Source organism: Lycorma delicatula, chromosome 7 (genome assembly GCF_047948215.1).
Source record: "Lycorma delicatula isolate Av1 chromosome 7, ASM4794821v1, whole genome shotgun sequence".
NCBI classification, from domain to species: Eukaryota; Metazoa; Arthropoda; class Insecta; order Hemiptera; family Fulgoridae; genus Lycorma; species Lycorma delicatula.
In genome coordinates, this window is record NC_134461.1 from 120091161 (window position 1) to 120103604 (window position 12444).

The 12444-nt window shown below is 27.1% G+C and overlaps 1 protein-coding gene across 2 annotated transcripts in view; it reads left to right on the forward strand.

Moving 5' to 3' along the window:
* Positions 1-9818: 9818 nt before the first annotated feature.
* The window catches only part of Gasp (Chitin binding Peritrophin-A domain-containing protein Gasp), a 74498-nt gene continuing 71872 nt past the window's right edge, over positions 9819-12444 (forward strand). For both annotated transcript variants that reach the window (XM_075372245.1, XM_075372244.1), the window contains exon 1: positions 9819-9949. In XM_075372245.1, coding sequence (XP_075228360.1) covers positions 9889-9949 — 61 coding nt within the window. In that variant the 5' untranslated portion in view covers positions 9819-9888. The remainder of the gene's footprint in view (positions 9950-12444) is intronic.

Sequence of the window (12444 nt, forward strand, 5' to 3'; positions counted from 1 at the left end):
GTCATTCCGAATGAACCATGGTACCTCTGCAATTGTTCTCGCTACTTTGTTTTTACTATATTGATGGAAATAACTAAGAAATACAGAAATTTTGTATCACATTTTAAAATATAGGGTAGTTATTTTAGGGTCACTAAAAATATTATAAAATACACTTGGTTTTTTCTTACATTTGATCCTTTCTTTTTCCTGTTTAGCCTCCGATAATTAACTTTCAGATAATACTTCAGAGGATGAATGAGGATGACATGTATGAGTGTAAATGAAGTGCAATCTTGTACAGTCTCAGTTCAACCATTCCTAAGACGAACTGTGGTTAATTGAAATCCAACCACCAAAGAACACCGGTATTCACGGTCTAGTATTCAAATCCGTGTAAAAATAATTGATTTTACGAGGACTTGAACGCTGGAACTCTGGACTTCCAAATCAGATGATTTGGGAAGACGCGTTCACCACTAGACCAACCCGGTGGGTTTCTTACATTTGATCGAGTATTGTTAATTCCAACAGCTACATAAATTATTGAAATATCTACAGAAATAAAAATCATATTTTGATAAAAAATTTAGAATTTTATATATTTTTTTTTATAGTACTACTGTGATGTAGCATGAGAATGATGAGAAAATCTTTTTATCGTTCTTAACTGCATTCGTTTTAACAATCATGATATGCACAGATAACCTAAGAAATATAAAATTATTTTTACTTCCTTGAAGCTTTCAGATTTCAACGGAAATATCCATTTTCCCTGAATCTCATTTTGACTAATTTGGATGTGACGACTGTACGTTTGTATCCCGCATAACTCTTTTAAGTTTTTTTTTGTTTGTTTTCTTCTATCCCTGGTCCAATTCAATAATCATGTATTACTCAGCCCAGGGGATTGTCCTTGCGACTCTAATGAGCCTCCCTACCTACCGGCAGTATGTCCGGCATGGCAGGATGTACGCATAGCTCAAAAAAGATTAGCCGTAGAATGTTGAAATTTTGGATTTAGGATTGTTGTAACATCAGTTGTGCACCTCCCCTTTTGATTGCAATCGACTGGACCAAAAATCCAAAAAAATTGGATTTTGGACTTTTTCCTAACTGCAGTAATATTTTTCTTAACTGCAGTCATTGAGAGCTTTTCAACGATATATCATAAGTGGTACTTATTTTCATTGGTTCCAGAGTTACAGCCAAATAAAATTTTTATTAATGAGATGTTTGCATCTTACAAAAGAAAAGCACATCGGTTTTAATCCGACTTCATCTCCTTTTTTTGTTTAATTTTTTTTTTTTTTTTAAATATATTGATTTGTTAATTTTTATAAAATAATTCAATAATAAGAATAAAAAAAGAAATATGAAAAATATCAGAAGTTATTAAATAAAATTTTATGTACGTTTCATTTAAAAAAAAAAATGTGTACATGTAATTTAATAGACGTACAAGGAAGTCATGTGGTGTCCACATCAGATTTTTTTTAATTTCTCACCTAAACCCAGAATTCTGATCTTCAACCGTAAAAAATGACCAAAGATGGTTAAGAATTAATTTGATTTTTTTTTTTACTTCATTAATTTGTAGGAGATTATCTGTACTAGGAAATAACTTGTGTTCTTTTTTCAGGATAAAATACGAAGTTAATTTCATCATTAAAACGATAATTTAACTTCTTAAAAGTTACAGTAAGTTGAAGAATATATATATATATTTTATGTTAATAAGAAAATCCTCATCAAGGACAGACAAATATACATTACTTATGTTTGAATTGTTATAATATATAAAATTCAGTTTTTATAAACTTTTTTTTTAATATTTATGCAAATAATATGATAACATATATTTGCAATATTTCTTACCAAGATAAATTATAATTTTAAATTTTTTTTTTTTTAATTAAAATATAATAATTATTAATGTTAACCTTGGTAATAATTCTTATTAATATCGAATAAATTATGCTATTATTATTTTTATTACTTGTTAGATAATTTGTTAACAAAAAAAAATTTTTCTAATTTTAGGATGAATATTTTCTGAACTCTTTATTTTAGGATGCCACTTAGATAAACTACATAATATTTTCAGCATTATTATCATTATATTTCGTATCAGCAGTTTTTATTAATTTTATTTGAACTTTTTAAAAGTGTAACGTTATAATTATTGTTGTTATTATTATTATTATTACGTGTGGTCGTGATAACTAATTAACGATTTTAATTGTTGAGATCTGGGTTTTTTATTCATATTTTCTAAGCATTTTCATCTAATCAGTATTTAATTGTGTATTATTCTATGCCAGCGCTTTCCCCTTATTGTGTGCTAATTATTTACTTTTATCGCAGCTGGCCAAAATTACTGAAATTGTTACTTACACATGAAGTAATTATTATCATATATATAAATGATCTTCAGCTATATAAAATGTGGTCTCTTAAATAATATTAAAGAGTTTAGTATTGGTTTAATTTTTGTGTTTTGATAGGTTTTAAATCTGAATTCATATAATAGTCCCTGATAATTAGCTATATATGGAAGAAAGATTTAGAGTAAAGATATCTGCAGGATAAAATAAAATTTTTGAAACTTTTCGGCGTTTCGCTATTTTGCCAAAAGGTAAAACGTCACAAGAATTTTCCAATTTTTTTTTTTAATTCTCTTTTGAGTGGTGAAATAACGTACAAATAATAATTTACTTATTAAAAAATATATTTCTTAAAAATTATTACATAATATTTAATATCAAAGATTTTTTTAACATTTCACGATCTAAATCTAAAAATCGAATTTCTCTGCGAGTTCTCATATAAAGCATTCCGTTTCTCGCCAATGTTCAGTTTTATATGCAGAGTATCCCACGAAGAAATGGAGAAACTTTCAGGACATGTTCTATCGGTGAAAAATGTAATGTAAAATGTTCAGATATGTTCAGTAGGTCTGGAAACGCTTTGTCTTCAAGTTACAGCTAGCGAAAGAATTCTCCAGGATTTCAACTCTTCTAATAAAAAGAAGCCCTACTGTAATTTTTGGGATTCAAATTTAGGAGTAAAGTTGGTGGTTTCTTATCTAATTTCAGCTAGGAAATAAGCTAAAACAGGTCCCAGAATTGTAACTCCTATAGTTTTTAAGATATCCAACGTGAAAAATACAAAATTCAGTGTCGAAAAACAAGTTTTTTTTTTTAGATTTGTAGTACAATAGCTTTGTTAAATGACTAATAAATTCAAAATATTTAGTAAAAGACTTTTAAAGAATTTAATTTGAGAAAATGAATGTAAATAAAAACTTTTAAAAATCAATTTTTTATTGAAGCAAAACAGACGAAAAATAAACATAAAATCGTGTTATTCTTTACCTAATAAAACATTATCCTTAGTATAACAAAACAAAATATAAAAAAAAAGGAAATGATATATGTTAACAGAACACAAACCTCACTTACAGTAATTATTCAAAATTTCCTCCTTCAACTTGTACACAGCACTCTGTCCGACGTAAAATATTTCCGGTGGCTTTCCGTATCATCTCAGAATCGTTTCGTAAAAAATCAATAGCATTTCGTATTCTAATGAGTAACTCTTATTATATAATATTTTCTGTAACTTTTTGTCGGTATAGTATCGTTTTTATAATGCCCCAAATGAAGTAATCTAGTAGCGTTAAGTCAGGTGATCATGGTGATCAATTGATCGGTCCATCACGTCCAATCCAGTTTAAGAAATTAGCATTCAAGTGATTTCCAGCTACTAAAAAAAAAATGTGGAGTAGCTTCATCGAGCTGGAAAATCAATTGCATCTTTAATTTCTAAAGATACACTCTCCAAAAGAAACTGTAAATTGTTTTTCAAAAAATGAATGTATGCATCTCCCATAAGGTTTACATTGAAAACAAATTGTCCTAATATTTTGTCGTAAATAATTCCACACCAAACATTATTAATGTGTAATCTATGTTGGAAACTAGTTTCAACAGTACCATGTGTTTTGTCTTCGCTCCATAAATGAAATTTAACGAAATATTAAATCAAATTATTTCTTCAGGGAAATATAAAGGAGGATATGTGTTCTATTCCAGTGTAAAAAGGAAAGTAGGTTATATAATCACTATGCAATTTTTTTAATTTTAGATTTCCACGTGTGAATACTAATTGCCTGTTTACCGAATATCGGGAATATTTTTTTAATTTTTGAAAATTCTCTTCAACTCTTCTGTTACTTATTATTGTAAATAAATAAATTATTTTATATCTTTCCTCATAAATGAAAATACATTTAAAATTTATTACAGATATTTAAAAGGAAAAACTTTGACGAATTATATTATATACTATCTGCAAATCGTGCCTACGTCACGCCTCCGAGTGGGTTGCCCTGGCGGACGGCGTCTCAAAATGGAATTATTAGGTGTATTTTTTTTTTTTTTTTTAATAATGAAAATTGATATAACGTAAGTTAAATTAGAAATTTAACTCTAGGAATTGATATTAACGAATCGAGATTTTCCACTATTGATCGGTGCATTCCGATGCCTACTTTATAGTTATAGTTCATTATTTTATGAAGAAAAACAATCTCATAAATAGATAAAAATATATGTAAAAAAAACTTTTAAAACACCAGTCTTAAATTACCACTAAAAGGTAAAAAATAATTATAGGACGGTATCTCAGAATGGATTTGACAACAAGATTTAATGGTGTAAGATTATGCGAAAGTCATACATAGCTTCAAATTAAAAATTTGTGGTTTTTTCCAATTTTCTCTAATGCTTGTTTGCACTCCACTCTAAGCCATTCATCACACATAAGAAAAAATTGGCATAAACATCAAAGTTTTAATTTGAAGCTATAACTTTCCCATAATAATACATATTAATATTTCCATCAAAGCTAGTTGTCAAATCCATTCTGAGATACCGTCTTAAAATTATGTTTTAAATTTTAGTGCGTTTAATTTAAGTGTCGTTTTTAAAAAGTTTTTTTTATATGTTTTTATTCTCTACTTTTTATTTTTCATAAGTTTATATTTTACAACTGCGCTAGCGCGCAGGGTTAAGTGTATTTAACGAAAGATCGGATCGGTACGTTTTACGGTGTGTGAGTGCAATCAAATCATAGGGCTAAACGATTTATTTCCGGATAACGAAGATCCGGTCGATCAAGAGTATACCCGATGCGTTAAACAGTTAGCATTCGACCTGATAATACATACGCCGTCCGAAAATCGGACGAGCGGTTACCGAGGTATTACGGTGTCACCCCCTTGCAAATTCCAAACGGCGTCCCGGAGACACTTTCAAAAAACATGACCTTAATTAGACGAAATCTTAAGATACTGAGAGTGACCTTGCTCTACAGACTCACCCCCTTGAATGTTTAAGTTGAAAATTTGATGGCATCAGAGCCTGATATATAAAAGTAACCTGACCAGGTTTGATTATAATCGGTCCAGTAGTTCTTGAGATATAAGGTGATTTAGAGGCCAATACTGGCACACACACACACACACGTACATACATACGAACATTAACAACCGGAGTTATGGGTTCCTTGGGTGCCAAAACGTCAAGATCCGGTGAAAAAAGCATACGTCCAAATTGGACCGATTACAATACTTTCCCCTTCTAGAGTTATAAGTCTGCTATAGCGCTATCTAGATGGGAACGTAATATATATATATATATATATATATATATATATATATATATATACAAATTTAGAGGATAAAATATATACATAAATCCGTCTGAATTTGAAAAAATACAAAAATAAAACTTTAAGAATATAATTTATAAAGAAAAAATTAGTAAGGAATAGACTAAAAATATTAAACTGAAAGGAATGGTTTACAGCCATTAAAAGAAATAACTCCGCTAATATCGGAGTTGTTTGAGAAGTTTTCTTTTTTTACGAATAGTTTCCCTTCTAGCTTATATTAGTCTAGTGTTAAAACTAAACAAACGTATCAAATTTTTAACACAGATTTTTTTTTAGGCGTGCAATGAAAAACTCTTATAACTGAGATAAATCACACCTAAATTAATATATACATCTTAATTTATTTTTAAATAGAAATAATACGGTTTTTTTATCTGTTCATTTTTTTATAACGAGTTTTACTCGTTAAATGTTTGCTAACGTAAATTTTTGCTATTTACGTCTATGTTTCTAATCTACAGTTTTTCAAAGAATCAATACATTATGTAAAGTAATGTCATGATTTTTTATCACACGCAAATTATATATATATATATTTTTTTTTTTTTTAATGTTTAAATTGTGGGATTAATTTTTTGGCAGGATTATGATATCCTAGTTTGAGTTATTATAGTTTTATGATTGAATTAACATACTTACATTTTCTTATTAGCTTCACTTCAAATAAGGTTGAATAAAATGAGATTTTTTTATTTCAAGATTAAAATAATCAGGTAAGTTTTCGTAAATTTTAGTAAATTTCTTGATTCCACAATTTTTTCTACATTATTTTAAAATATCTGTTTGTATTTTTTATTAATTAATTTATAAAATATAATATGAAGTATTTTGTATAAAGAAGATTAATCTTTATTTACATATTGTTTATTCTTAAATAATTAAATTTGACATTTAATTCTTTCATAACTTGATATTTAATTTTACACGTTTCTTTTTTATTTATGAATAAAAAAATAGTCATGAATTAAATAATTTGAAAGCATATCGGTGTGTTTAAGATGATAATATTTATAAATTAATATCTAAACATTATTCTCATATATCTAAACCTCAAAATTCATAAATTATATAAATCGTTTTCTATTAATGATTCCTATACTTGTAATATTATACTAACAATAACTTCATTTTAATTAGTTTTGTAAAAATTAATAAGTGTACGTATTTGGAAGTCAAAGATTTGTTAATTGATATTAAACGAGCGAACTGCATACCAATCATTTATAAAAATGAACACAGGAAGCTTTTCTTGGAGCTTTTTAATATCAGTAGAGATACGAGTATTACCTAACAAATAATTCATATCTTAAATAATTACTAATTAGAGTAACTGGAAATATAGGTAACTTTTGTGGGAGTTTAAGTCAAATATCATCACTTATGATAAAATCTTTTGTGATGTTTAATATTATAATTAATGCAAGAGTTAGATCATGATTTAGATCATGTAAATATCAGTTTGTAGATTATACCACCAAACACGAGTCGGTAACTGATGAATTTACGTTTTCAATTTTAAAATTTCTCATATCTCCTGATTTAGAGAGTTTTGGTTTTTATAACTATTTTTAAACGATAAACTTTGTTGGGGCAGGTTTACTTAAGTGGCGCGAGTGATGGCGTCTCCGCCTTTCATCAGTAGGTCCCGGGTTCGAATCCCGGTCAGGCATGGAATTTTCACACACCCTACAAGTCGTTCATCTCATCCTCTGAAGCAATCGACTTAAGTTACCCGCCGGGTTGGTCCACTGATGAACTCGTCATCGCAAATCAGCTGATTTCGAAGTCGAGAGTTCTAAGGTTTTAAATGCTAGTAAAGGCAGTTTCATACGGATTTGAGTACCAGATCGAGGATACCGGTATTCTTTGATGGATAGTTTTCAATTAACCACACGCATCTCAGGATTGATCGATCTGAGACTGTACAAAATTATACTTTATTTACATTCATACCTATTATCCTCTATGTAATACCTTACGGTGGTTCCGGAGGCTAAACAGCAAAAGTAGTAGTTCGACGTAAGTTAAATTTCTTAGATCTAGTACATTAGATTATATTCAGCTGTTTTGTCGTTTTAATTTACTATAATTTTTCAGCATAATAAATGTTTTTTTCTAACATTTTTCTTCTTTTACGTGTGAGATTTTTCCTTTATTCAATGGAGGAAATATATGGAATGCATTGTTTCCACAGAGAGATATATTAATAAGCCGTTTTATAATACCTGTCTCAGTATTTTTCATTGTAAAGAATGAAAAGCATTAGATTTAGAATTATTACTTTTCTCATTTGCTTTCTCTGAAAATAATAATGTATCATTTTCATTTTCCAATCAGTCCCTAACGAGTGAAGGTGACGCTGATATAATTGAATATTATCCAAATTTTGGTGGGCATGTCGTGTTGATTAACAATTTATAAATGAGTTCAGTAAAGAATATAACAAAAAACCACTTCACTCTTCACTTTCTAATATAAATTTGACGCAGAGTAATTTTATATTTGGAAATATTTATCCCATATTCGTGAATTATTTTATCATACTTCAGGTAAATTACAACAATTAGGTTATGACATCACAAAATACACCCAACTGTGTTTTAATAATAATAAGATGTGAATATTTTTCGTTAGAGTACCTTCAGTAGTATAGTTTTTAAATATTTTTTTAACAGATCGATTTGAAATCACCAAACATTTATAGACTTTTGTCTTAAAAAAATTGTATTCAGCTATTAGTTGTAATATTGTACAATAAATACATACGTAAACTGTTTAAAAAACTTATGTAAATCTCTGTAAAAAGGTTTTGATTTATACACCAGACATTTTTAATGAAAAAAAGTCTTTCATAATTATTTTCTAACGGAAGAAATAAATTACAGGTTTTTTATTTATGACCTTTTGGGTTAACAAACTCTATTATGTCTAATAATCATAAAGTTTGAAGATGACGTGATACGAAACATTAGTAAGTTAATAAACTTAAGAATGCTAAATATTACGTGAATGAAACTACTGTTTCCTTCTTTCACTAACAGAACATCAGAATACCAAACCACTGAAATACAGCCCGATAAGTGATACCCTGATTTTGTTCATTAAAGGAACTTGTTGTCGGTAAAAGTCATTACTCTCAGAGAAAGCAAAAATGATTGGTGCCTGTGGTTTTAGACGCTTTTTAAAAAATCACGGTTATAAGAAGGATGTGAAGAAAAAATGTATCCTTTTCTCTCATGTAGGAACATTAAATAGATTATCCTTCGTAATGAGTAGGAACTCATTCTTTTATGTTAAATAAAAAGATAAATGTACAACTGTAAACCTAAATTTGTGTTTATATAATTATAACCTATATAGTTTAGGTCATTATAAATTAGATTAGTCATCATGTGCTGCTCCCGCAATTTCAATTTTTTGGTACAAAGCGGATAAAATATAGAATTTTACAGCGTACTCAGTTTAGTAGACTGTACTATTATACTTACTTGATGAGTTTTTATAATTAGTAATAAAGGAAAAATTCGTAGTAGAAATAAGAAAGATATCAAGGTTTTTCGGTAGCTTCATCACCTCCTTGTGTATCTTTGACTATCACTCATCTGAATTTATCTGCCTTATCATTTATCATAATGTAAAAACTAATTACATTAATTATACATATAGAGGAATACTTATAAAAAAACTGTTATTTTTTCGTAGCATTTTAAATTTATTAAAATAATTGACGTATTTTTTTATTATTAAAATTTTTCATAAATTCTGAATGATTTAAAAATTAAATAGATCGAATTTTCTTTTAATAAAAATCATTTGTTTTATCCATAATGATATGTAATATCTATTTGTTCGTTTACGTAATTTTCAGTTTGTTTAATATAAAGTTTAATTGATGAATGTAAATTATAAATTAAGGAAATCAAATTTTAATAACTTATTTAGCGATAGCTTTACAAAACCACAATAAGTAATTAGTATTTCTGTTGACGGAACCCCCAAATGAAAACAATGAAAACGGGGTGAACATACAGTATAAAGTATTAGTTTAGATATATATTATAAGGACCACCCCTACGCGTACTAGGTCAGTGGAAGGGGATATAAAAGCGAGGTGACGGCTCAACAACGACCAGTCTGCCTGAAGTGAGAGTGTGAAAGACGATATCGACAATGTCCTTCAAATCAGTAGTGGTGTGCACAGCTTTAGTAGCCATGGTCTTCTTTGATCACGGTATGTATCAAAATAAATAAAAAAAAATTATTAAAAAAAATTCTAACAACGCAAGTATTTTAAAAAAAGTGATAAGAACTGTGTTTCTTTTAAGTGGAATATATGGAAACTTTAATAGGTGGTAAAAACGAAAGCGATTTTTCATTGAAAGAAATGTGGCTAATTCGTATTGTAAAATAGTTAGGAGATTTATTTGTGTAAATTCATCTACAGTAATAAAAATTTCCACTTTGTGTATTTATTTTTTTTTATATAGAATTAAAAAAATAATTCTTCAGTGATGTGACGAAGAATTTTCCAGAATTATTGCGTAGTTAAACAATATGCGTTTAATTTAATTTTTGTCTTGTTTTGGCACTTATCCTAATACGAAATTCGTTTGTAATTGAAAATACATGACGAAAACAAAAAAATAAATATTGTCACTATCAAATTCTATTTCAAGATTAAATTGTTATTTTTAATTTAATTGTAGTCTTTAAGAACGGTCAATTTATTTGTGAAATTTAATGCGTAAAAAATATACTGTAGCTTTAAAAATGATGTTTTATGTATTAAAATATTTATTATAATTTATTAGAAAACTAAAATACGTAGAAAATACATAAAAATCCAAAAATTTATGAAATATACTAGTATACAGAAAACAAAAAGTAAAGTTTTCAGTGAACACGTTATGTGTTATTTATATACAAAGCAATATGTTTTACAGGAAAATTTGTAACCAATTAGTTATTTGTTGAAAAACTTAAACATTTCATTAATTTTCCTTTTTTAAGGAAAAATGTTAATATTTTTAAAAAAATCAACTAATAGAAAAAAAATGTATACAAAACTACGATAATAAATATGCACCTTTTTTCTATTATTTTTCTTTTTTTCGGTGATGGAAATTATTTAGAATTATAAACTTTTGAAGCGAAAAATCGTACTAAATTTTATAATAAAACGTTTTTAATAACATACTTTAAAATGTGCCCGTTGAGAAATCACAGATGATGGTCGTAAAGGCGACTGTTTTGAAATAAGTCATAAAGAAAAGTTTAATTAATTTGGTTTTATTATATAAAAATTTTTCAGATGCAAATTTTTTTTTTTATTAAATAATAAAATATTAAAACTTTTATAATAGGCCAACATACATCATAATTACTATTTTTTTTAAAATTGATTACTTAAAATTCTTAATGTAGTTATGATATAGTAGTAACTCACCAGTTTATTTAGCAGAATAATATTAGTTCGAAACTCTGATTTCGAATTTATTATTTTTACCTAAATATTATAAAATAAGAAGTTGTAAATTGTTTTAATAAATTTCTCATTTAAATATGTTCTTTTTGTTTTCAACGGATTAGTACTAAAATCTTCGGATGCACCATAGAGTACTGTAGACTTACATCAAAGAATATTACGTTAGAATATCAGATTTATTTATCCCTCAACATCATTTAATATTTCAATCCATAAAAATACTTGTAGATCGTTTTTATTTTATTAAAATATTAAAACGAAAGTTTAAAAAAAAATTGTTACTACTTTTAAATTTACGAGAAATATTTGGTTTTTGTCAGTTTATTAGTTTCCATTTAATTTATTTATAAATTTATTGTAATAAAAACCTAACAGATTAATTACAATAATTATTTTAATTAAACAGTAATTATCTTTAAATAATTACTTTTAAAAATATTATCTATTTTTGTTTTACATACAAGGTTAAACATCAAGATGAATTTATGAATGAAATTATATGTGATGTTATTGAATTTATGCTAATTGGCTTATAATGTTTTTCGAATTTAGTTAAAAAGTAGCCTTTACTATGCATTATATACGTATTAAACTTGTTAGTTCTTCAATTTTCTATCATTTATTACACCTGAAAGGACAGGACGTCTTGTTTTCACCATTATTCTTAAAACGGTTGTAAGCTACTTGTGTTTTTGTAACTTAGAATATACTATATATTTTACATATTCTATTATAAATGCTTTGTCCGTTCTACATGTCGGGTATGATTGGAATAAACAGACAACTGGAATATAATAAGGTTGACGAGGGTTTCTGTCTCTTTCTTTTTTATCTCTGTGCTTTTCACTCCATCTCTATCTTTATCTTTCTTCAGCACAGTCCGTAGGCCTGTTTTGCAATCTTGACATCCTTGAGCGAGTTTTACATCACGCCATATTGCTATTAATAAACTGTACCTATAGAGACAGTTCTCTTTCAGACGCAAATTCTGTGTATTTCATGTATAAATTATTTTAAATGCTTCAACTTTTTATTTAAAAATTATATATTTTTTTAAGTACTTAAAAATCAATTATTAATTTATTAGAAATATGATAAAATTTAGAAAACTTAAAATCAAAGATACAGATCAATAATTATTATTAAGTTTGTTTTTTCTTCTTTTTTTTGTTAAATGTGTTATTATCGTGTTCCAATTTGTTTGATATTTAAATAATGTATTCATCATTATGAAATTTTTA